This window comes from Podarcis filfolensis (assembly GCF_964270895.1).
Source record: "Podarcis filfolensis genome assembly, chromosome: 2".
Classification (NCBI taxonomy): domain Eukaryota; kingdom Metazoa; phylum Chordata; class Lepidosauria; order Squamata; family Lacertidae; genus Podarcis; species Podarcis filfolensis.
This window is the reverse complement of record NC_139605.1, coordinates 36697604-36724903: the sequence shown is the minus strand read 5'-3', so window position 1 is coordinate 36724903 and position 27300 is coordinate 36697604. Positions and strand designations below refer to the sequence as shown.

At 39.9% G+C, this 27300-nt stretch overlaps 1 protein-coding gene across 8 annotated transcripts in view; it reads left to right on the top strand.

Annotated features, from left to right (window-relative positions):
- The window catches only part of TMCC1 (transmembrane and coiled-coil domain family 1), a 107141-nt gene that overhangs the window by 40020 nt on the left and 39821 nt on the right, over positions 1 to 27300 (top strand). The window contains exon 1 of one of the 8 annotated variants that reach the window (XM_083602735.1): positions 3395 to 3921. The exons of the other annotated variants lie outside the window; for them this stretch is intronic. Within the exon in view, the coding sequence (XP_083458861.1) occupies positions 3883 to 3921 (39 nt within the window). The 5' untranslated portion in view covers positions 3395 to 3882. Of the gene's footprint in view, positions 1 to 3394; positions 3922 to 27300 lie in introns of those variants that run through there. 8 annotated transcript variants of the gene reach the window in all.

Genomic DNA, 27300 nt, shown 5'->3' with positions numbered 1-27300 from the left:
AATGTTAAGCATTGTTAAACAGGTTATACTGGACTTACTACTTCTGTGTTGCTTCAAAGGTTAATGCGGAGACAGTTGCTTGTTCCAGCAGCTGTTAACCCCATGCAGCGTTAGGCAAGAGAATTACACCCGAAATGGGTTAGTAGTAAATTGTAATTCAACTTCATGTAATAAAGCATAGGATACTTGTGTTCTTGACATTGCTAAGTAAATGAATTGAAGTTAAAAATAGGGGTTTGACTTTTGCTGCCCAACTCCCCATGGGATGCTGAGTCCCCCAACTCCATAATCGGTCAGAGAAAAATGGATGAAGGCAGGATTCAGTGGAAAGCAAGGCAGATATTTATTTTTCTGTTGCGACAGAGTTCCCTCCCCTCCTTCCAAGGAGGGAGAGCCCATGACCAAAAGTTTGCAGGAACCTTTAAAGACTTTTGACATTGCCCAACCCCCTTAGTCAAAGACCACCCCAAAATCATCATGCATACATCATAGGAGGCAGTCTACAGCAGAAATCCTGTCTGCCGGGATACCTGATAATGGTCACTGATTGCATTACCTGGACAGCCTGGCCATTCTTTCGTGATGGTGAATACTTTAGTTCCTGAATCTAGGTCACAGGCTCACCCTATTCATACACAAATACACCCTTAAGACAGGATTTGTAAGCGAAAAGACTATGGGGAAGGATTTCCCTCCCTTACTGCAGAGGAATATTTGAGGTAATGGGGAGTGTCAAAATGGCTTAAGGATTGTTCTCCTCTACTATTTCAGACACTTGGTTTATATATTTAGACATGTGTGTGTTTATGAATATTTATTATATATTTGAGACCTTAGAATTCTTATAACAGTATATAAAGCTGAACTTTATGTGCTGCTTTGTTACTGACCATATAATACTCTGGTAATTTGAGAAAGTGAAGACCTCCGTGTCCAGTGCCAACCTGACCATGACATGGTATGAAGTCCCCACAACAGTGGGCAGAATGGAGAATGTCAAACTTTGTAGACAGCTCTCAATCCCCTTGCTGGTTGTGTGGTACTTGAATGAAAGGGAGGCAAAGTTGCCTCTTTTCAGATATACAAGGCAGAAAAGTACTTTGTGTGACAGACTGGGTCTGATGTTTCCCTTCATGCTAGGCATCTCAAACAAGTGAAAGAACTGCTACTTTCCCAGTCAACTTGTGCAAATTGTGTGTGCTCCTCAGTCCTTCGGTGTGCAGAAGTTTGGAGTTGGTACTTGATATTCCTACATCACACAAATCTTCCAGAAAGTGAAGAAGCAGTCCAACTTCCTCTTACACTCTCTACACCAAGTAAGAGTAGCTTAGATGCTCTCCTGTTGTGGATGGAGATGAATGGATGGCAGTCCTTGATGCCTCCAATGGTGATAAAGCTTGAGTCAGACCTGTCAGTGACTCAGCTGATCAGATGCATCACGAATGCAAGAAACTGGTCAATCGACAATGGTGAAGATTTTTAGAAAAACCAAGTTATACTGTCTGTACTTGGATTGTATCAAAATCTAACATGGAGTAAGAAGCTATCACAAGTATATCTTTGAAACAACCTTAATGATGAACTCAATTTTTATGCAAGAATGTCAGGAAGGAAAACAAAATTAGCTTCCATGGCTGATACAATAAGATGTTTGATGGAAAAAGAGTGAATAGATATAGGGTTGTCTTCAGTGTTTCTGTTTTCTAATAAGGCTTGTTGATTCAGCGGGAGTATTTTCTTTCTGATTCCCTCTCTCCTCTATATCCTTCTGTACACTTCAAAATCTGACCCAGAAAGTATGTGGGACCTTTGAACAGTCTGGTAGGTGACACAGGAAGCTTTAGGAGAAAGAGGAAACTTGGGGGAGGGGGAAAGAAACCCCTTTACTAAAACAAAATCTTCCACAAATGGAAAGACAGCATTGGGGCAGGGGGATGGGACCATAGAAAATGCATGTAAAAATGTTTCCATGTGTTTAACACCCAGGGATGTTAAATTACAGTGGTACCTCGGGTTACAGGCGCTTCAGGTTACAGACTTTGCAAACCCAGAAATAGTACCTCGGGTTAAGAACTTTGCTTCAGGATAAGAACAGAAATCATGCTGTGGCGGCGCGGCAGCAGCGGGAGGCCCCGTAAGCTAAAGCGGTGCTTCAGGTTAAGAACAGTTTCAGGTTAAGAACGGACCTCCAGAACGAATAAAGTTCTTAACCTGAGGTACCACTGTACTCTGGAAGAGTTAATATTTGATCTTTGGTATGCTTTGCAATCAGTGTGGTTAGCATGGTCACGATGGCTACACAGTTCAGCCATATTTTAAGATTTGTCCCTGCTGTTTTCATTCTAGATTTCTAGAACATGCAATGTGTTTCAGTTAAAAGATTTCAAATTCTTAGACCACGTGTAATAAGCTTCCATACCCATTCAGAGGTTCTTAACATAGCTTCTGAGCTACACATGTTGGAGGTGGCAGGGAATGAGTTAAGGATGTCATCCTCTCCAGCTTTGAAAACCCTTTATTTGTATTGCATCAGTGCCTAAAGCCTAGACTAGGTTGGGCCCCATTGTGTGATGGCTTATTAAGCAAACACATAGTAAATGACCCTGCTTGAACTAGTGCTGCAGAACTATATGTGGGTGCTCTGTGCATGCAAAACCAAAAAGGCTGTAATAATTCTGGATGATGTGCACATGCACTTGTGTAGTAGTTGGAAATGTAACCTGCACCTCATTCTGCTGTTCTGTCTGCAGTCTCTGGTCTAGCAATTTGCTACTTGCAAGTGGTGCGAATGTCACTGTATGCTTACTTCCTCAAGGGCAGACAGAGTTGTGGGGCACAGACATCAGTCAAAAGTTCCAGTTCTTGAATTCAGTTTTCCAAGTGAGATTTTTGTTAGGTATAGTTTGAAGCAACAGAGTGAAAAGATTTAAGCTGGTGGTAAAATATTCTCCTCTTTAAATATTTTCTCTGGCGTGATGCTGTCTGGGCTCTTGTGAGTGCTGCAACAGACCTCTGTTTCTTGTTAATCATTTGCTGCTTTTTTTAGCCCCTTGAAGCAAAGCAAACACCTCTAATTTGCTTTGGAGTTGAGCAAAGTTGATGTCATTGCTGTAGTATGTGTGGTTGTACCTGATGATTGCTCAGAGAGGTGAGACCTCAGCATGTGAATAAGAGGAAATGTGTAGCCAGTAGTACTAGGCACAGCCCTGCAGCTGCTGAGCCCAGAGTAGGAGAGAGTCTTGCTTCCTCTGAGCCATTGTTAACCATCTATCTCCCCACCCCCACCTACCCTCTGAGGCTTGAGCAAGCTAGGCTGCATTTTGCAACAAGGGTAGAAGCGTAGATCTTGCATGTGTTTTTATAAAGCTGACACCCACAAGAGGGAGGCTGCTTAAATCTTAGTGAGGATTGTTTTGGCTGTTTACCCTCTTACCGGTACTTCAGGCACATGCCTGCTAACCGCACCCTGAATTAACTAGAGCAGCGAGTCAGTCCGGTCCAAGGCTCAGGTGGTTCCGCGGCAACATTTAGCTAATGAATCTAGAGAGGGGGGTGGTCCATCTGTCAGGACCCCTCACAGCTGACTCACAGGAAGTGTTAAAAAAGCTTGGCACAAGGGTGATCAGCTCCAGGATTCTGCCCCTCCTCTCATTCCCTGCTGTCTTTGCCTGCATGTTTCACAAGCTCGTTTTTTGGAAGAACAATGAACTGATTTGAAGTTTTAAGACTGGGAGGGTTCCCCTTGGAGTTCGCCCGTCCAGTAGTCTGCAGGATGTGTTGCTTGACACAGTTTTAGACAGCTGTCAGTCTGTCTTCTTTGCTCTTTGCTTTTCCCTTCCCATTCCCCTGGTGGATTGCTTTGTCTGGAGAAAAAAGGTGACCATGGTCCAGCGCTTCAGCCTCAGGAGGCAGCTATCAAAGGTAGGTTACTTCTGCCATCAAGATCTGTGGGACTGTCCTCATTATCACATTTCTCTCGTAGAAGAGAAATCTCTGCTTGCACGGAGGAGGTGGGCGGGGGTCTGGTGTATGAGAGGAAGCAGCTCTGCCTTTTGTTCTTCCCTCTAACAGACACAAAGGTTTTTTTAGAGCAAATTGTCCACTGGCAGACAGGGTTTTTCCCCCTCTCTGCAAATCCAGAGCTATGGACTTTGGTGAGCCTGCTGCTCTTTTGACTTCATATCTAGCATACTTGTGTGATATAGAAGAAACAAGACTCATATTAATATACCACAATGTGAGCTCAATGGAAAAAGCAAGGTGGAATGGAACACATGGACTTTCTGCATAGGATAGTATTTGACTGATAACCACCTAGCAAAGCAGAGGGAAGCTGCTGCTGCCTCTTCAAAAGTATTAGTCAGGAAGAACAAAGGAATTGTTCTAAAGAAATTCTGGTGCTTAATATTTTCCATCGCTTTTGTGTGTTAAGATGGCTTTTTGAAAAATGGGTATTTTTCCGAATTTGGACATGTAGATAAGTTTATTCTGTAAACCTATCCTTTAGTTGTTTTCTTTTTAAAAAAAAATCAGAAAAGGTTAAAAGCTGAATAAAATGAGGGCCTTAAATACCTTTTGGATAAGACAGAATTTAGTTATGAATCAAATACTATGGACATCATCTGAATTATAGGGTCTTGGGCCTCAAGCTTTATACCCAGTTTGGATTTATTGAAAAAAAATGAAACAAACCCTTATTCTGTACCTCTTTCACTAAAATGCCTGTAAAGGCTTTCTTTTTTGTGTTAAATGCAGTGATCAGCAGCTGAATGCTCCATTTAGGTCAAAATGCACTCCCCGCAGACAGTCTATCGGGAAGCTTTAGGGTGTTGCAATGAACTGGCATTCCATATGACCCTTTTCAGAGTTCATCAGCATTTTTGAAATAGCAAAGCGATGAGCATATCAAATATCAATATAAAAATTGGGAGCTGGCAAGTGGAAACAGACCCATTTTTCTCCCTCCCCTTGCATGTGTCCACACACACACACAGCCTGACTTGATTTCCCCAGTGCTAAATTATTTACTTGCAAGTAATCCCAGAAAGTATGCTAAGGATATGAGCATATAGATCATATCAATACCGAACCTTCCTTCCAAGTGTTGTTACAAAAGGAAATAAGCAGTATCATTGAAATAGTTAAAATTGGTTTATGCCTAGGTCCACTCACTCATCTGAAATAAGCTGTAAAATCTGATGATCATTGTTTGAGCACTATTGGGAATGTGAAGTGGGTGTGTTCAAATAGTTGTATGAAGACTCTACTGTTGTTAAATAATAAAATAATGGCATTCAATGACTTTACATGGTTTCTGTAGCTATGTTCTTCCACAAAAGAAACCTATTCTCACTGACTTCTGAATCTTACATTAAGTCAAGGGAGGCCAGTTTGTGGCCTTAAGGTTCTATATAATTTGATCCCAGTATTATGGTTCCCCATACTGTGCAGTCATAAGGGCTAAAAACTTGCTTTTTAAAACAATCTAAACTGCATTTCTCAATGGGTACAGAACACATGCATTTCTGTCATGTATTCTATACCCATTATCACTCTCCATGGATCCCCACCCCCACAGATTTTGGTGCATAAACAATTTGGGCTTCTATGGGTGGGTGGTGAGTTGGATGGTATCTGAGGGTTGCTCCTTCTGATTTGTAAGTGGTAGTGTTTGAGGATTCTTCAAATTTGGAATGCATTTTCCCTGTGAATGAATTTCACATGTACATTGAATCTACATTCTGCAGTTATTGCAAGGTACAAGACCCTTGTGCCCTGTTCATATGATACAGTATGGAGTAGATCGTATTGCCTTCCTGAGTCTGTGTCAGGGCAAGCCTTTGCTGCTAATAATGCCAATAATGTGGTAATGCAGCAGTTCCAACCTAATGCAAGAGTGCCTGGGAGAACATCTCAGTGCTCAAAGGTTCTCTGATCATAGGAATGTACACAATCAGTTGCACCTAATTATCCCTTATAGCATACCATCAACTATACCAGCGTCAGTAATTTGAGCATAGTTATTAACATTTTCAACAGCAACACTCCTGGTAGCCAAGAAATATTTTGCAGTAGGAAAAATACTATAATGCTACTAATAGGATATGGCTACATGTATGGCCTTTCTAGTGTAGCACTCTTTTTGCCTTACCTCCCATTAGTCTTAAGTTAACAGTTTAATCACAGTTAGTTGCATTATTAAGTTGCATTATGTGAACAGACTGGCAAAATGTGGCTGAAAAAACATCATCACTACATGAATATAATGTGTGTACTGTGTGAATACACCCCATGTGGAAAAGGCATTGGTCACCCATTTATATCTGTTGGTATTCTTCAGTTGGTGTTGTTAATTCAATTGCAGTAGAACGCCTGGTAGACAATTACAAAGGTCTATCTGAAATGAAGTATTACTATCCTTTTTTAAAAACATAGTTTGTACTACGTTCAGACAATGAACTCAAAAGTTTAACCTCTTATAGATATGATGTCTAGTAACTACATATGTTTATGGGCTAATAGCCGTAAATAAATAAATTGTAAATTGTAACTACATATGAGGAGATACTATGTGTGCCTGAGACTAACATACGTTTTCTTTATACTCTGATAAAGAAAACTGCATCACTTGGAAGCCTGCATGCTCTATATTAATGGAGTTATGCAGGATATTGCTTTATATCAGCGTTAATATCCAGGACACTCGCAGTATCTAAACTTCAGTTATAGTAAATGAGTGTTACTAGGTAGCCAAAATAGTTCTGCAGAGAAAATACATCTTCGTTCCTTTCATCAACAATGTTAGAGCTTACTACAGTGCTACCTCGGGTTAAGAACTTAATTTGTTCTGGAGGTCCGTTCTTAACCTGAAACTGTTCTTAACCTGAGGTACCACTTTAGCTAATGGGGCCTCCTACTGCTGCCGCGCAGCCGGTGCACGATTTCTGTTCTCATCCTGAAGCAAAGTTCTTAACCCAAGGTACTATTTCTGGGTTAGCGGAATCTGTAACCTGAGGCGTCTGTAACCTGAAGTGTCTGTAACCCGAGGTACCACTGTACTTCCAGTCACAGACAAATTCAGAAAAGTGAAGATGGGAGTAATGAATTTGCAATATGAGCATAAATTAAATTTGCTTAACTTCTGATCAGTGATATCATCCCTCCCCCCAGTTAGTTCTTACTACTTTTATATCATGAAAACAAGTTGGACTACAGAAGTAATGCTCCAAATTGCTTAACTGTGCTTAAGCTCCCAGGAAGTCAGGTATATTCCTTAGTATATTAATAAGATTCAGCATTTTTATACAAAACAGTCAATTATTTTTATAACAGAGTTTTTAAAAAATGAAGTTACTCAAGGGCTACTGAAAGCTGCCCAGAAAAATAATCTCAAACTTTGGGTGAAGGCGGGATGGGGGTCAGACTAAAGTTTAAAATGGCCTTAGAGAGCTCATGGAAATTGCTTTCATAACTAGAGCAGTTCATTTAGCAGAACATCTGACCACCTGTTTTACATAGCAGTTGTAGTGTATTCAATATTAGTTGTCTTAAACATTTCATTGTATGTTGTTGCTGGCATTGGACTCCCCTGCCCTCTTTGCTATGGGAAAAAGTTATATCTCAGCTCAGTGCTTTCCCCTAGCTGGGTGGGGCACAGGAAGGGAGTGGACAAACTCAAGTCCCTCTCCTGATTTTGGCTGGACTAGAATCCTGAGAAGGCATTATCATCTGAATAGCTGAGGGTAAAAATAGTTTATTTCATAACCTGCCTGAACTATATAGGTAGGATAATTTGGAACATCTGAGTGAATATCACAATAGGCAACTCATTTTGGGAAGCAAGGGAACATCAGTCATGCCACAACACAATGGATTTTATTTATTTTTTCTTCTTAATATATGTGTTGTCTTAACAGAAATGTCAGGGAGGTAAGACTCAACAACCCACATAGTAGACACTTCCTTTCCCCCTCCTTCCATTCTGGAACAAACTTGTACTAAACAGTAAACACTTATGAAACTAAGTATAGGTGTGTCTCCAATTCACATGTTCTCTCTTCCTCCAGTGTAGCTGAAAGGAGGAATTTGGAAACTTTCACTTCTGTTAGATTAACACAGTTTGCCATGTCATCCAAACCTGACAAACTGTGGTTGTTAAGATCTAATAGTTGATTGAAACCACTAGCTTCAAACCATGGTTTGAGAAGGTGGCTTGGTTCAGCAAAAAGTACTGTGGTTACACAAAATTGTGGCAAACTTTATTGCATCAAACTGTTGGTAGTCTAAAACAGAAGTCGAAGCTTCTGATAATGTCCTTGCAGGTGTGTCAGAGAAGAGAAGTCCTTGTAATGCAAACCCTTCCACTTTGTAGGCAAGCGCTTCTTTGGTTACCTTTATGCTAATCCATTGGGAGCATGTAGGGGACCCAGACTGTGTATATGGTGTGTATAAGGAATGCTTAGTTGTAGTGCAGATCTAATAAACTTTTTTTCTGAAAATAAACAGCTTTTTCTGAAAAACCTTAAAAAACCAAATATTTGATTTGATGTTTGTCATAAAAGTTTCCTCCCTACTATCTCCTTAAATGGAAATCATATGGGCAAATGAACTAGACATGAATTCTACCTTGGGAGTTGAGCTAAAAAATAGGCCAGACTGCAGTGTGTGCAGTAACGCAACACCTGTCTCCTTGAAGAAAAAATTGCTGACAAGCATTTACAGTATTGTAATTGTTTTTGCCAGCTTAATGAAATATTAACAAATGAAATGGTAGATGGCTTTCCTAACTAGGGAAGTGGTTGCAGCTGTTAGTCTGACAGCTGCTGCCATGTGCAGGTCAGTTGAAACCACCTGTCCATGACATCTGTTCCATGCGGTGAACTGTTTTCCTTGCAAAGTTGCTCATGCTACATGGCTTGCTGCTACAGCATTACAGACCATGCAGAAGTGACCAAACAGCATGTAATGCCAGTTCCTACTCTGGTTTACTGCATAGAGCAGCCTCCTGGTAGCTTTTGTATTTTCTAAAGTATCACTGACTTAAAGAACATAGACCTTTTCTTTGTTAGTGTCAGATGACCAGTCTTTTGGACATGTTTCTTGGCAATGAGTATGTCATGAATGCTAAGCTGATTAGGGAAGCACTTCAATATTTTTCCTGGAAAATCTCCTCCATTCTTTGTCCTTTAAGATATTCTCCTATTACTCCTTTTGTAACATTAGATCACACTTAGTAATTTAAGTTGCTTTGAGTAATGGTGTTTAATGACAAATGGATCTTATAATAAGGATGGGTGAGATCATGGTTCATATGCACTCCCAAAGTAATCACTTCTATGAGGTATAATAAAATAACATAAGCTAACAGCTTCTAGTTTCTGTAGACAGAATGGTGTGCCCTGGCCTACCAGTTCATCCTCATAAGCTGATTGCCAGTTGTGGGTTTTTATGTGGAGGAGGGAGGGTGTAGAGAGGAGTTACTGTAGTACAACACAGAGGCATAACTTTTGGTTCATTTAATTGGAATGAAAGGTGAGTTATCTATAAAAGAGAGCTTTATGAGCTATTCTCCTGAGTGAATACTTGTCCCCAAAAGTTTATACGCAGTACTAAGAATATGAATCTAGATTTGGGATGTTCCAGCCATTCTTCTGGGGACAATGAGCTTATTTAGCTCTGTGGGATGCTTTCCTGTAAGTCCCCGTAGTAATTGGATTGACCTTTAGCAATACACAGGGGTGCTTCATTTCTGTACTCTTGAGACAGCTGAATTTTTTGAGGTTTATTAGGTGTTTGCTTGAGGCTGTTTCTACAAACAGGCCCAGCAACAAGTCTTTAAAATACATAGTTGTTATGTATTCTTTATTCTCTTAAAGCAGGGTGGTCCAACTTTTATACCAGCCACAAGGTGGGCCACAAGAGTACTTGGACATGGAACCCATGGGCCGCACGCTGCCTTGTTCCATGGGAGGGGAGGAAGGAGGCCAATATTTTACACCCACTCACAGCCCTAGGGCAGTGGGTATCAAGCCTTGCCAAGGGCTGCCAAAAGAAGGAAGAAAGTAACAATTCGGCTCTTGCATAAAAGTGGGTCAACTTAGATGTGGAAATCTCAGATACTGTTTAGTGTACTACCAAGATTCAGTGTTTCCCCAAACCAGCCTTCACTAACTGTCCTGGCTGGGAGTGATGAGAGTTGTAATACAAAACAACATTCTGGAGGCATTTGGTTGGCAGAGGTTGTCCTAAACATAGAATCGGCCTCCACGGTCACTTACAGACACACCGTTAATACCATATTCATGGAAGACGATCTTAGTCGGCTCCAAGCGATCTCCAAAAAAGAAGAAACATAAACAATAATATATGGCTGATGTTCCTCTGCCGAAGGAAGGCAGAACAGGGAATTTTTTGAGATGCTTCATCTCTTTCCAGGCCTTCCAGAGCAGGCTCTCTTTTTTGGCAGGGGTGGGGAAGGGAATGGGATTGCAGGGGTAGAAGAATGATCAAAAATTGTCTCCCTCACTGAAGGTCACCAATTGGATACCACCAGTTTTCCCCTTTGTGCCATCCCTGCATGTGAATTTTAAATTGTAAAAGAAAACAGAACTAAATCCTTGGAGAGACTAGAAAGTTCACAAATCATGTCTCTTTCCAGGGCAATGTATGAAATATATACACAGTGTTATTAATTTGTCATACAGAGTTACAGGCAGGCAGCAGATGTTAAAGTGCCCTCCCTGTCTACCTGGGGTATACGATCTGTTGTTTTTCCTTTCCCACTGGAGGTATACACTATGTAGGATAGTAGTAGTATTAAAGACAACGAGGAATAACTTTTACTTGGAAATTTTAACATATTACGTTAAAACTATGATTAAAAACTATGAGCAAGATGCAGGGAGGGGCCAGCTGGCTGGATCACTTCCAGTTCAACTGTCTCCTTGACAGCTTTCTTGATTCTGATGTATTTAAGGCTGTCTGTGGGAGAACTGGTGGTTACAGCATAATTTACCCTCATTTTGGGAGAACAGCAGGCTTCATACATCCGGCCCCCAAATTTTCAGTTACAGGAATACAATTTGGCATTCTGGGACTTACTTCAACTATTCTGGATGGTAGACATTGTGTGGCATTTTCTGCTCTGTTCCCTTGGAATAATGAACTTGAGAAATGCCTATTGGTGGTGGTGGTTGTTGTTGTTATTTTATTACTTTTATATAGCACCTTTATGTTCCAAGGATTTAAAGGTGGTGTACATGATTCTCCTCCTCCCCATTTCATCCTCACAAAAACATTGTGAAGTAGATTAGGCTAAGAGATGGTGTCTGGCCTAAGGTCACTCAGTGAGCTTCATGGCTGACTGGGGTTTTGAACCCTGCTCTCCCAGGTCCTAGTCCAACACTAACCATTATGCCACACTGGTTCTCTTTTTGTCAAACACCAGGGGCATAAAGGGTCTAGAATGTGTCTGATGCTCTTGTCCTCAAACATTTCTTTTTTAAATAGGAGTGATTTCATCAGTGGTATTCAGTACCTCTTAGTTCAGGAATCTCTTGTGATACTTCCATACAGAGTTTAAAAAAATATTTTTAGCTGGCAGCTTCAAACTTCTAGGCACTTGCGCAGCATGAAGAATCACTGCATATGGAATTTTGTTCTGTTGAGATGAGACACAGCTATTTCTTGAATGTCAATTCTAGCTTGTATGGAACTGATCACATAAGACCAATGGGGACCCCAGGGGTCCACGGCCCCATCCTTTGCCTCCTCCCAACTATTTTTCGTCATTTTTGCATGATAACACCACAAATTTTATTATCTGTTTTAGCGCTATGCAAATTTTCAATTTAATGGCAAAAATCGGTTTTGAAATCACACCACGATAACAATTTTTACCCAGCATCGTGCAGCGATATATTGTTAAACGCACATGGGTGTAGCCAGGATTTTTGTTGGGGGGGCAGGCTTTTGTTAGGAGGGGCATCTTGTCATCCGGAGGAGCCCTGGATACCTATATAAAACACCATAGCCCCACACTCACATACCTGGGAGTAAGGCCCATTGAACTCAGTGTGGCTTTCTTCTGAGCAGACACTTCATTATTTACTAGATGCAAGTCAGCAGCACCAAATGACCCTGCTTAGCTAGGATGTCACCTCGTGCCTTGTAGAGCTGGGCCAATGCTGTCGATGGGCCCTGTGACCTTCATCAACATCCACTAGGTGTTGGGGTGGATTGTACCCTGCACCTTGCAGACTCAGGCCCAGGCTGCCAATGGGACTATCACTGGCGGCAGCAACAAGTAGCTCTGGCTTGCCCAGCCATACCCATTGCCACCCCACCACCACATTTTCGTATATTTATCTTACATCTTACTATTTATGTGGAAATTGCTCAGTTTGGTCATGGACTTTTGATGTTTGTTTATTGTTTACGACTATTTTTGTTACATTTGTAATTATGTATTTTTTATGTTGTAAACCTCCTTGAGCAAGGTTTGAACTACGGAAAGGAGGCAAACAATTTTTTTAAGCTATTTGTTTGCAGTAAACCTAATATTCCTTACCTGGTAGAATGCCATAGGTGTATGTATAGCAAATGGACTTGGAGGTTGTTGTCGTCGTAGTAACATTTATATCTTTTCAGTTGCATATTAATACCTCTCTTAGTGTCAGATTAATCAGTGGGAGCAACTGATTTAGTCTTCAATTTATATTAAATTCAAATTCTTCAATTTATTGAAATGATTGTAGTTGTATGTAAATAGCTTTCATACTTTTAAGTGCAGTAAAGGGAATTGATGGTTGCTCTGAATTGAGGTAACTGCACATTTATTTCCTTGTATTTTTGGATTTAGTGCTCTTTTAATTGTTTCGCATTTGGACTGCACACTAATACCTACTTATATACTTCACACTCCCCCTCCCTCCTTGTATCCTAAGAAGTACAGGTTTTTTCCAGCGAGATTTTTCCATTGGCACTTTGTAATGATTTAGTAGGTTGATAATTAACTGAGGTTAATACTTCAGCAAATAGAACCATTCCTCATCTGCTTTGTCTTTGTAAAATTGATTCAAGTGTAATAAGCACAGTTGCAATCTCTGTGCTTTACATATACTGTGGCATATATACAAAGCTGCCAAAACAGCATTTGTTTCATGAAAAGTAAATATTCTGTTAACTAGAATGACAGTTTTGCATATGGCTTACAAGCATCATCATCATCATCATCATCATCATCATCAAGGAATGTTTATAAAGACATTTGAATGACTGTTCTTTGAGATGCCATTTGAATGATAGCATAAAGAAATGTAGTTTTATCTGTGATGGTTATAGCTTTTTAGGATTGTGTTGTGAACATGAAGTTTGTCTTTTCTTCTCCAAAACTCTTTTGGAGGCTATTGAATTGCATCTTTCTTTCCAGAAGAGGAAAGTTAGTATAATTGCATTTTGTGCTACTATAAATAGTAGTAAATGTTTACATTATGAAGCTATTATTTCTATACAAAGTGCATATTCAGTCCTTTCCTGGGCTTGTTCATTGTTCAGTATTCTCTGAATTACAAAGAGTAATTAACACAGACAAGGGAGTAGAGGCCACATCGAATTGTTTGAGATTTGATTGTTTGAAATCCAATTCTTCATTTCAGTTCACATACTGGAAAATTTTGACAATACTTAATTCTATTGCAGGTTTTTTATCTAAATCCAATCAAGAGTGGAATTCTCTTTTGAGACAGCTGGTTTTTTTCCTAGCTCATGTTTTTCCCTTATCCACCTCTCACCTTATTTCCTGCCTTATGGGTTGTCCGCAAACTGGTTTTCTATTTTCCTATAATTAACCCTTGAATAGAAGTTAAGCCAGGGGTCAGCAACCTTTTTCAACCGTGGGCCGGTCCATCGTCCCTCAGACCATGTGGTGGGCCGGACTATATTGGGGGGGGGGGAATGAACGAGTTCCTATGCCCCACAAATAATCCAGAGATGGATTTTAAATAAAAGAACACATTCTACTCATGTAAAAACACGCTGATTCCCAGATCATCCGTGGGCCGGATTGAGAAGGCAATTGGACCGCATCCGGCCCACGGGCCTTAGGTTGCCTACCCCTGAGTTAAGCAATCTGAATCTCTTTTGCGTTTAAGCACAAAGGACTTAAACGAAGAAATACCGTGTCATAACCAGTGACAGTGTAGCAACTGGGAGTGATTTTGCTTTCTAAAAACATCTCTGTCTGATTACCTATCTAAGATTCACTTTCTTCTTGGAGGAAAGGTGAGATATAAATATAATAAATAAATAAATAAATAAATAAATAAGTGCTTGATTGCATTTTATTCTACACATCATGAAACTGATGTATAGTAGGCTGTTAATAACTGAAGTTCTGTGTCTGACTGTAGCTGCCCAGAAATGCTATGGTCTAAGTTCACTTTATGAAAATTGTCATAGAGGAAATTTAAAAAGTGACAGATACTCAGGGTCCTCATTTAGACCATTAGTGGAAACAAACTGTATCCAAAACATATACAATGGTACCTCAGGTTACATACGCTTCAGGTTACATATGCTTTAGGTTACAGACTCCGCTAACCCAGAAATAGTGCTTCAGGTTAAGAACTTTGCTTCAGCATAAGAACAGAAATCGTGCTCCGGCGGCGTGGCAGCAGCAGGAGGCCCCATTAGCTAAAGTGGTGCTTCAGGTTAAGAACAGTTTCAGGTTAAGAACGGACCTCCGGAACGAATTAAGTACTTAACCCGAGGTACCACTGTAGTTAGTTTCTGCTAATGGTCTAAATGAAGACATTGAATATCCTGCTGCTCAGATAATGTTCCTTGCAACTTTTTGTGATCAAATTTTCTTTCTGTCCTTGGCCATCTCCCCACAAAACAATGGAAATGTTCCAGCACAGTGATCTTACATGATTCACTATTTTAAAAATTATTTGTGCTGCTCAGATGCTTACCTATATGTTTCTTGAGTGGTCCTTTGAGTTTGACTTCCGTAAATTTTTTTTGCAAGGAATCTTGATAACATATACCTCATGTGTGCTGCTACATGTGCAAAGGTGCAAAAGTGTTGAATGATGTAAGATTTGCTATCTACTCTATTCATAAACATCTACCATTTACTGATATTTATAATAAGTGTGGTATCCAGACAGATGATATCCACAGAGTCTTGCACTTGTGGATCAACAAATCTTTTAAGATCTCTTGTTCTTTTATGTGCAATCAGCAAACTCTTTTCACCCAGAATATCCACTACTAACTGCCAGTGCTTTCAAATAATATTACAAATATTGTTGATCACACAATCTTAGATCAGGCTGCATGGAGATTAGGTTGCTATTGCAGGTTGATATTGCAACCCAGATTGCTAAATATGTATCCTTACTCTTACTGAAGGCCCATTTTTGTTATATCTGTGACTCACTGTGGATACCTTCTGGTAGATGGAAATGGAATGGCCAGACACCAGGCTTTTTCTTCACAACCTCTTCTTCTGAAATTACACGGATGGTACTTTTGTTAGGTGTTTGGAAAGATTGCAGTTTAGAATGTAATTACGTATGATGTCCATGCTGTATATGGCTTGCTTGGCATAATTTGCAGTGTGCACAATTTTAGGTTACTATATTTTTCTGGATTGCTTTTTGCAAATTGTCTTACTTTCCAAGCAAAGCCTATTTCTTCTGATACTCAGCACAGATACTTTGTAGCATGCAGCCAGTTTATTCTTTGAAACTATGACTGGTTTTAGTTTTAGAATGTTTCCTTTTAAGCAACTTAATGTGTAAAAGAAATAACCAGAATAGATACTTGTGTTCTAATCTGCACTCCATAATTTAGTAGCAGTAGCTCCCACCACCCTTCAAACATATCTGAAGACTTAACTATGTACAAACACTTTTGCAACCCGTATTAACCACCATGGTACAAAAGGAATTATATTCAAAAGGAATGAATTTCTGGTACTTTGAAACAAAATATAGCCTTTAAAAACTGTTTCCCCCCAAAATTCAAAACTCCTTGAAACATAATAACATAAAAATCAACAATAAATTGTTCTATATATAAGTGTTCTAAATAAGTGTTCTAAATAGCTAGTCACAAATAGCTATGAACAAAAGTCCTCTAGATGAGGTGGGGGCCAAAATCCTTGCGTTCAGATGGCACATAAATTGAGTAGGACAGGTATGAAAAGGTGGAAAGCCTTTTCAGCTTGAGAGTTATATTCCATCAAGTGCAACAGCTGTGAGAAAGGCAAATTCCATGTTAGGGGTAATTAGGAAAGGGATTGCAAATAAAACATTGAATATAATAAAACCTTTAAACAAATAATATGGTTGCTACTACACTAGGAATGCTGTATACAGTTCTTGTTGCTGCACCTAAAAAGGATATTGTAGAGCTGGAAGAGAAGGCAACCAAAATGAGCAAAAAGCTGGAGAAACTCCCCTGTAAGGTAGGGTTGCCATATTTCAAAAAGTAAAAAGCAGGACACCCCAACAATTGTTGACCAGAATTTTTCTCTTGGCTTGCCTAAGATCCAGGGCAAAGTGCCACATTTCGGAAATCCCCCCCCCATGTCAATTCTGCCTTTGAAATCTTGGTAATGTCTGGGAAAATCCGGATGTATGGCAGCCCTGTTGTAGGGAAAGTTTACAACATCTGGTGCTTTTTAGTTGCTCCCCAGGAGATATCATGGAGTTCAGCCCCCCCTCCCCCCAAAAGTGAAGACTTAAACTGGGAAATACATTTGAACAGAATGAACCTTGTTGCATCTTAAAGGCTTAAGATTTATTATGATGTAACTTTGCATGGACTATAGTCCACTTCGTCCGATGCCACTGGACTCTTAGTTTTACTGCAACAGACAAACACAACCATCCCTTGGAAATTATTTGAGCATCAGGTCTTCTTTACCCTGAAAATCCAAGAGGATTGATGGATTCTAATGCATGTCTTCATTTCATAATACCATTTAATCGAATGAGAAAATGTGGTATTATGCAGAGTTAACCATAGTTCTGCTAAAAATACACTCTAAACATTCTCATGCACAGGGATCGCACATAGTGTGCCAGTAATGCATCTTTATTGAGACTTGATTACACTTTTGTGGCTGAGTATTAGATATAAATAATTGCTTATGACATCTCTAAGAAGTGGTGTAGCCTCAAGCTATCTCTTAAAGCCCTTCCAAATGGATGAGAGGAACAAATTATATCACAAGAAAACAAAATATGCACAGACAGAAATCATGCATTAAACATAGGGTGCTGCAATCACAGCTGCTTTCATAGCCTCTTCAAATTACTGTTTTCCTTGTGTGCTGTAGGGGTAGACTAACATCACAATACAGGTTCAATAGTACAACTTTTGCAAGTAGATTTAGTGAGAGCTTATAGTGATGGGCATAGATGAGCAAATGTGCCTACCAATACTGAGAGCCTAAGGGGCATTTCATAGAACAGTAGCATTTGTCCGAACTACACCAGCCTTTTCTACATCAGACGTGTAGATTATGAATGGTAGGTACACATTCCAGTACATTTCATTTATCATGTTTATTTCCTGCTTATTCTCCAAGAACTTCCAAGCGAGTGCATGGACCCTCACCCTTTTATCCCCACAACAACTGTTAGGTAGATTAGGCTGAGAGAGAATGTTTGGCTTCTTCTGTTTGTCCTGCTGTATCAGAGGTGGTGTTTCCTGCAGCAGACGTAACTGTTGTATAAAGTGTGAGGGAGCTTCAACAGACTTAAGATAATTCCATGGCTGTGCGCAGAGGGGCACTAATAGTGTTGGAAGGGCAAATGGCAAAAGTGTCATTGCAAACTAGAACAGCCCTCTAAAAATAGGAATTTGTTTTGGACATGGGCCTTCAGAGGACCACATAGTGGATAAACTGTCCCCTACATAATAAGGCATTCCTCCACAATAAATAGATGTAGGCCCCAAGTTGGTCTTATATCCTTTGTGGTGTATTTTAGCTCTGATTAACACAGCACCACATTCCCTCATAATGTGGGAAGACCAATATTTTTATATGAAATAGAATGAATGCACAGACACCAACTTGGTTGGCTTTATAAGAGGATTCAACAATTCCAGGGAGGAGAAGGTTATCAATAGCTACTAGCCACGATGCCTGTTTTAGCTCCATTGTTGGAGGAAGTGTGCCTCTCATGTGCTGAGAATCACAAATGGGGAGAGTGCTGGTGCTCTCAGTTCCTGCTTTGAGATTTACCACGGGCATCTGTCTGGACTCTGTGAGAACAAGATGTTGGGCTTTTGGGCTGCTGTTCCTACATTCCAAAAAAATTTACTCCTCTAAGTATTTTTGAAATGATGACATAGTGAGAAAGAGAGATGAAGCTTTGTTTTAAACTAACTCTGGGAAGTGCTGTGTTAACCCAGTGTAGCAATTCATAGCCAACAAGTATGTAAACTTTTCAAAAAGTTCATAAAATGATGTAAGCTTGCTGGAGGGAGAGGTGGCTGTTATTCCCTGGGTATTGCTGTGATGTCATTAATGACAAGTGCCAATGTAACATGCCCGCACAGCATTGCAGAAGCAAAGGATATGCAGCTTGGAGAAAGTCACTTCTTCCTAGAAACAAAACCCCAGGGCTGGGAAAATACAAGATCCCTGCAATTCAATTATAAGCTGGAAGAAATGTTGTTTATATATAATGGGTAGTAATTATGTTGGAAATTTAGTACAGTGGTACCTCGGGTTACATATGCTTCAGGTTACATACGCTTCAGGTTACAGACTCCGCTAACACAGAAATAGTGCTTCAGGTTAAGAACTTTGCTTCAGGATGAGAACAGAAAAAGTGCTCCGGTGGCGTGGCAGCAGCAGGAGGCCCCATTAGCTAAAGTGGTGCTTCAGGTTAAGAACAGTTTCAGGTTAAGTACGGACCTCCAGAATGAATTAAGTACTTAACCTGAGTACCACTGTAAAGCCCTAATTTTCACTACTAAAAGGCAGATCCATTGGCCTCAGTTGAATAGTTTTGCCATTAATCTTAATGTAAAACCTTGGTTGAGTGACGTGATATGAATGCCCAGTACTGTATATGTCAACTACATTATTAGTTGTATTGGTGTGTAGGACGGGGTTGTTGAGCACTGTGGAAACCAAATACCCACTTTCTTTTGACTGGAAGGCTTGGTAAAGAATGTCTTTCTGCAGTTGAAAATTCAGTTACAAACTGCACCTGAGATAATCTGTATGCAAAGACTTCAGATTGGCTTTCTTTGTACTTGCCTTTGAGAACTCATTTAAAGCAAGATACAGTGGTACCTCGGGTTACTGATGCTTCAAGTTACGCGTTTTCGGGTTGCGCACCGTGCCAAACCTGGAAGTACTGGAATGGGTTACTTATAGGTTTCGGCGCAGAAGCACTAAATTGCGACCCGCATAGACGTGACGCTGCGGGTTGTGAACATGCCTCTCGCACGGATCACGTTTGCAACCCAAGGTTCCACTGTACCGATTATTTCTTCTGTTATAACATTGGAGATTTAAAACACTATTTTAAAAAAATCAGAAGTTGAATAGATTGTAATTTGATACTGGCTTTTTAAAAAACAAGAAATTGCCTTATAATCAACATAAAGTATATACTATGCACAATCATCTTTTGTTGCTTTCATTAGTTGTTCATCCTTCAAGTGGATTAGTGTCTTTTGGCATATGTCTGAGGTAAATTTTACAACAGAAATCAGAAAAGATACATTATTGTAAAAGCATCGCTTCAAATAAGTGTTTTCTCCCTTTGCCATCACAATTTAAATTGACTTTCTTGTTGCACCAGTCTTCGCACCCACTGCAAGTACAAATGTGTGCTCCTATACACAAGCTACTGTTTGAGCAGAACCAATGAAAGTAACCTCCAAGCCATTTCCATAGAGAAAGGCTCAACAGGATTACAGCTGCCTCTAGTAGAGTGACCACATGAACTATAAATGAGAGCTTCCCATGTGCTTGGACGCTGGAATCCAGTTGGCATATACATTTATATCTCACTTTTCCTTCAAGGTAGCATATATAGTTTCCCCCGGTCTTATCCTCAAATCAACCCTGTGGAGCAGGTTAGGCTGTGGGAGAAAATTGTGCAAGGTCACCCAGTGAACTTAATGGTGGAGTGAGATTTTCAACCTGAATCTCCCTTATTCTAGTCCAGCTCTCTGACAACTGTACCACATTTGCTTACTTGGTACCCTTATGACTTCACCCCCAAAGGTGCACTGCTTCATTGTCTCCCAAGACAGATGGATGTCAAACAGCTAGAAGCTGACTCAAACCTCTAACAAGCTCATCCTGCTCCATGTTAGCTTTGGGGTGCTTTGAGAACAGAACAAGATAGTTCTTAATGAGATTGCAGCACAGGTGTGCCCTTTGCACACATGAAGTATCAGGCTGTACTTTATCATCATTCACTCGTATTCACTGCAACTCTGCCAATATCACATATCACTCCTTTCCAATCTGCTGTCTAATTGCCTGAAACAACTTGTGTATGTTCAAACTGCTGTTCTCCTTTTATGCATAATCCACGTCTTGGGAGATGCCATTCTGCTTCTTTCGAAGCCTCCATGGACCTAGGTTGCTACTGTTTAGGCTGCTGGCTTGAGTTCTTAAACATGTTTTATGCCTAATTACACTTAAGAGTTCTCTCCCTTGCTTTTCCTTTTCAGTAAGTGATAGGTTTACTCTTGTATATCCTAAGGAGACAAGTTGATTTATATTTTGGTGGCTTGTAAAGAGCCCCTGCTTTCATTTGTTAAGTTGAATTGGCCAGTGAAGCTCTGTCTTTGAAGGGCGGGTCTTTCAGAAGCGGTTGATTTCTTAACTTCTAATGACGTTTCTTTTGGTGGAATACTAATACTGTAAAAGATAAGTAAACCCAAAAAGACTTTTCTTCTATAAATCACAGTCAAAATTTAGAGGGCCATATATGTAACTTGGCAAGTGTGAGATTGTGACTCTGCTCTTCAGAATCTCATATTCAGCACATAATTTGGCATCCTAAGAGTTTTTCCAAAATGTATCTAGACTTTGATTGTGGAGAAAATATTGCAGGTCTGCTAATGTTATATCTTGACAAGTAAGAAGTTAGAGGGAAAGGAAGACAAGGCGTGACTTTCACTAACCAATAAATGAAGTCTTCCATATCCTGTTCAGCTGTTTGTTTCTCTCCACTCCCTGCCTTAGTTTCCGTTCATCTTCCACCCCACTTAAAACCACCTTCCCATTAATCCCACCATCCTTTATCTATTTATATTAAAAACAATCCAAACAAAGGAACAAAACAAAAACAGTTGCTGAAAAGAGTTCAGAATTAAAGGTTCTTAAACTCAGAATTTGAAATATGTACAGCCCCTGGTACATATATTTATATCATTTTTCTTTCTGTCTTTTTTCAACAAAAGCAACGGCTAAGGCTTTTATGATTTTCAGAGTGGTGATATATGTAACAGTGAGAGAGTGACAAGAGAGTCAAACCCTTCAGGACTAGGGATGTCTGGCAACCTTGCTCTAGAGACTGATCACTGTAGCTATATGTTCTTCTTGAACAATTCAGCTACTTCTGTAGTGCAGAGCAAGGATGTGCTTTGAAACATTGGCTGGGAATTTTAATACAGCAATGTAGATAGAAGCATAATTATGCCAAGAAGAGGACTGGAGGAACAGAAGGAGGCTGCATTTAAAAGCCATGCAGACCAACCCTGCAAAAAGAGAGGTGAGTTGGAACTGTCTTATTTAAAAATGCCAGCTGTTTTCCCTTCCCCTTCCCCTTCAATCTTCTTTTATGCCTTACTTAAGAGCTAGGGCTCTTTGCTGTGCCATCTTTGCCTGTTTCCTACCACTTCTTCCTTTACCCTCTGTCAAGTCACAACTATATAAAGACCAAATAATAATAATCCAAATCCACTGGAATTCCAAACTAGAAACCATATTATTTATAGATATTCTCCACAAACCCTACATGGACGTACCCTCCTACGCTTTGCTGATGAGACAGCAAACATGAGCAAACATATTTAAACATGAGGACTATGCATGGGTGGGTGAGTGGGGCAGCTCAACCATCTGGTGTGATGTGGGCAACACATCAGGCTTTCTCAAACTCCAGATGTTTTTGAGACTACAATTCCCATTATCCCTGACCACTGGTCCTGCTAGCTAGGGATCATGGGAGTTATAGGCCAAAAACATCTGGTGGGCCGAGTTTGAGGAAGCCTGGTCTAGATTCAAATGGGCCACAAGCTGAAAATGGAAACTAAAAGTGCAGGCAAGCAGTTGGCTTCAGATGGCACACAAGCCTGCATGTAGCACTAAGTCATGGTTTAGTGTTACAAGGATAAGATAACTTGCCTGTGAGTCCTGGAAAACTTGTTCCCTGCCTTGTAGGCCTTTTCCACCTCACCTGGGGGCATGGGGCCCTAACTGACTCCAGCTACAAATATGTAGCTGAGGCTGCTGAATTGACTCTTGGGCTGGGGTGTTGTTTGGGGGATTTTGACTGTGGGGGGTGTTGGTGGTGTTAATGCTCTTTTTTGGATCTTTATTACATATATTATTGTGATGTATGTGAATTTTTTTCAGTTTGGTTGTGTATTTTTAATGTTTTATTTATTGTTTATGACTACTTTTGTTATGTTATCATTACATATTTTGTAATCTGCCTTGAGCATGTTTGAACTGTGGAAAGGTGGGAAATAAATAAAATTATGTATGTATGTATGTATGTATGTATGTATGTTTAAGACATAATGGCCCTCTGTGCCTCCAGCACAGCCACAAAACGGAGATTGGAAGTTTAGATTAACCACAATGTAGTATGTTGTCCAAACTCTAAATTGTTGTTAGTTTTAAACTGATTAGTGGAAACAAATCAGCTTTGTAAATTATGGTTGATTAGTTTTCCACTTACCAGTTAGTCTTAACTGCAGTTTGGGTTCAGGTGACGCAGCAAGCTGTGTGGTTCATCTGAAGTGGAAGTAAACGCTTCCAAACTCATCTGTAGCCACACTGGATGGGGAGAGCGTAAGATGTGAGCCCTACCTGCTCTGGATTAAACCAAAAACTTTCTGTATACAAAGCATGTGCCCTGCCTCTAAATTTACAGCCCCACCTCTAATCCCATATAGTAAACTGATGTAAATAAATAATAATACAATAAGAATACAATTCTAGTAGGAAACCTCTTTGTGTTTCTACTCTGGGCTTCAGCAGTAGCTATCATAGGCAAATGAGGACTATTGGAGAGGGGGGGGGGGTGTTTCCCTGAGAAAGGAGTTTTAAATTTGTGAGTGTCTCAGCAAAATTTGGGCAGTTGAAGAACTGGGTAGCCAGTTCATTTGCATTTGTTGCCTCTGTTGTCCATGAGAATAAAAGTCCAGTTAATAAATGCTAAATTGAAAAGTGAGCTCATTCCAGAGCTTAGGCACTCAAGCAGAGTCTCCAATATGCTAGCCCAAATTACAGTTTTGGAATGGCTCCTATGCCTTTTTAACAGAGATCCAATATGCAGAATGTAGCAGGAAAGCTCAGCTGCAGACTGCAGTCCCAAGCCTCGCCCACTAAGGATTGCATCACTTTTCTCTGTGGGACAATTTCTCTTCCAGTATTTTTGTATGTGAGGCAATTGTTAAAGATATAGGAGCTTTGCCTGAAAAGTTGGCAACATTAGTCATATACCTCATAAATGGAATGTGGAAGTGGGTCTGCTGTAGCTGCATGAATATATATATTTTAATAAAGCTGTCACTAGAAACTACAAATTCTAATAACTTTTTTAAAAATGTGTCAAGTTTGGCCTTTCTAATGTGTATTATTTCCACCTCTCTCTTACTGTTTCATACTCTGCTGTTTGTTTCAATTCATCTTTCCCTTGGGGGTTGTGCTGCACTTGGGAATAAAGTTAGCTTAACATTTGGCCAGAAAGCTCTAGCTGCAAATGAATATCTTGGCAAATGTGTTTCAAATGACATCTTGTTTTCCAAATTCTGCCTTACGTGAACTATTCATCTTTATTGATATATATTTCATAAGTTTCTGCTTATGTTTCTTAATTAATATTTGAATAATCATGCAAGTTCTACTCCAGCCATCACTTACTGTCAATGCAAGATTTCTTACTAGTTCTGTTAAATAAATGCCTGCTTAATTTATATGAGAGGCTGTGGACAGCACAGGTGAATGGGGATGTTTAGTCCCTCCCCTCTAACTGCTATACACTGTTGGTGAAAGCAAGAAAATAGTGTATGTGCCAGCAGAAAAAAAACAATTGTCCATAAGTAAGCATCTGTTAACATACATTGTTCCCAACTCACTCTCTAGAACAGCCGAAAGGAGGTTCCCTATAGAATATATGTTTTTTATCGAAGAGCAGTAATGATGACTTTACAAATGGCTCAAAATTCACCACAAATTATTTAGTATGTGCTCTGGTGCAAAAACCTTTACTGTAGCTCTGTGCAGCTCTGCTGCAAGCTGTTCCATCCCTCCAGTCTAACAGCCCTAATTAACCAGATGGAATTTTTAAACTAATAGTATAGTAACTTGAGGAGGCTTGTATCTGATAACGTAGTTTGGAGACAAGGCTTTTTGAGAAAGGGTTCCTGCTTCCTCAGTACCTTTTGGTAGTGAAAATGATGTGATAGTCAGATACAGAGTATTCGTTAAAGTTGTGATAGGATCTTCATAAGCAATCAGCTTTAAAAGACTCAAAATTATTGTCAAGAGGGGTGCAGTGATTAATTTTGAAGGGAATAGGTGTCTGGGTTCATGCTTGGTGTGAACTCTGTCGATCTGTCCTGGAAGGCATCCAGTGTAGGGTAGCTTATTGGTTGAAATACACTTTTCTTTATTATTTCATATCTACTTCCTTAACATGGAGGCAAAGCCAGAAGTAGAAGGCTATATTGTGTTAAAGTATATTTTGTATTTTGTCACACTGCTGCAAAAACAGAGTCTCCAGTAAGGATTTGGTTAATACAGATGGCTAGAATTTGTCTACCTGTTCATACCAAATTTAAATTGTGTGTTCTGGCAAACTAGTTGTCATAAATAAAACCAGTGTATAATATGTATCTAACCTATTGCAGGATTAATTCCAATAAATTGTTTTTAAAATGTGTGGCCAGTATTTTAGCTAGTCATTTGAACTAATTTTAAGGGTTTTCCCCCATCAAACTCAATCTGTGATGAAGAGCCTGAATAGCTCAATTGGTTAGAGTGTGATGCTGATAATGCCCAAGTTTGCTGGTTCGATCCCTGTATTGCAGGGGTGCCCAAACCTTTTTCAGAGGGCCAGATTTGATCACGTGAACAAGTGAGCATGCGTGAGGGCCGACCAAAGCTGTTGAGCTTTTTTTAAGGATTGAAGTTGCTGAGGTTTTTTTTTAGAATTTTATCCCAGGACATATACTGCCATGGGGGCCACATTAGGCCCCCAAAACAGACTTTGAACATGCCTGCTGTATGGGATGACTGCATATTCCTGCATTGCAGGGGGTTGGACTAGATGATCCTCAGAGTCTTTTCTACAATTCTATGTTCTTTGTTTCTATGTTTACATTGTCATGAGTGCATTGGATTTATTACAGTTGGCTGAACATTTTAAATTTGATTGATTTTAATGGAAGACCTGTATGTGCTTTAACTCTGTGACCAAGGAACTGAAAGTTTTACTTTGGTTGGATCATGTGTTCCTGGGTTGTATTTGATCTGTAATAGACAAAGTACAGTATTTTTTAGCTACAGATCAAGAATAAGCTTGATAGTATAGAACTTGTGCACCTTGCTTATTGCTTGTTGAAAAGATTATTTTTATTTTTATTAAGCCACACCTATTTTAAAGGCTTCTTGCATGATTAATAATAATCTTATTTCTTTTGGGAGCCTTAGAGCCTTTCAGTAAGGCCTCTTATGCAAATTCTGAAATGATGTGTGCCTTTTATTCCCATTAGTATTGTTACTGGGTATTGAGCCATATATGTGCACATTACATTAACAAAAGGGACAATAAATTACACTGAGATTTAACAATTACGCAAAGGAATAATTACATAGGTGGAGGCAGTGAATAGTGGGGGTTGAATGCAACTAAGTTGTTGCACTAGGAGAAGCCAGCACAATGAATCCTCTAACAGGAGTCCTCCTGCCCCCCCTGAAAACTGTTTGGGAGGGTTGGGAGAAACCTCAGAACAGCACACAGTGTGAGGAGGGGAGAGATTGTTCCATCTGGCAAGCAGAAATACATGCAATGCCTGAATGAGCTCCTTAGTGCAGCATTGAATCCCACCCTTAGACTAGAGCTCCATCTGCTGATACAGAATCAGTGGTGTAGCGTGGGTTGTCCGCAACCGGGGCAAGGCAAGTAATTTGCGCCCCCTAACCCATGGATTTTAGGACTCGAGTGCCAGCGCCCCCCCCCCCGATGTTGCACCCGGTGCGCCCGGCCCCCCCTGCACCCCCCACGCTACGCCACTGTATAGAATTAGTTCTGCTTTAGACAACTGAAGGAACCCTTCTTTAACTTGAGAAGGCTGTTTTAAGGTGTTTTCCTGATTTGTTTGAGTGTGGATGTTTCTAACATCGTTTCAGTATTTAGAGTTTGTAATTTAGCAGCTGAACTGAATGAGTGCTTGCATGATATGTGTTATTATACTTGAATTCAAAACATCACTTCTAAATTCAGTGGTCTTTTTAAAAAGTCATGTTTTTTAGTTACAGGTAGGTAGTAATGTTGGTCTGCGTAGTCAAAACAAACAAAAAAAAATTCTTCCAGTAGCACCTTAGAGACCAACTAAGTTTGTTATTGGTGTGAGCTTTCGTGTGCATGCACACTTCTTCAGATACACTGAAACAGAAGTTACCAGACCCTTATATATAGTGAGAGGGTGGGGAGGGGTATTACTCAGAAGGGTGGTGGAAATAGGTGATTGACTGATAGGTGTGGTAAACCTGTTGGTGACTGTTTTTTGGAACATTGATTTTTTAAAAAATAATTTTTATTAACAGACCAATCAAATCAAATCATATCACATTAATTCCAAATTACAGAGCCAAATTTTAAATTTTTTTTGGGGGGGTACCCATATTTCAAGTTCCGAAAGGGATCCAATCATCTTGTTGCTGCCGCTTTAATATCCACAGTTCTGTCCAAATGATGTTCACAAGTCTGTCCAATCCTTTCTTGTTGTTTTCCACATCTCTTCTTGTTATTTTCATATATTTTTCCTTTTTCTTTGTGACCTCTGATAGTC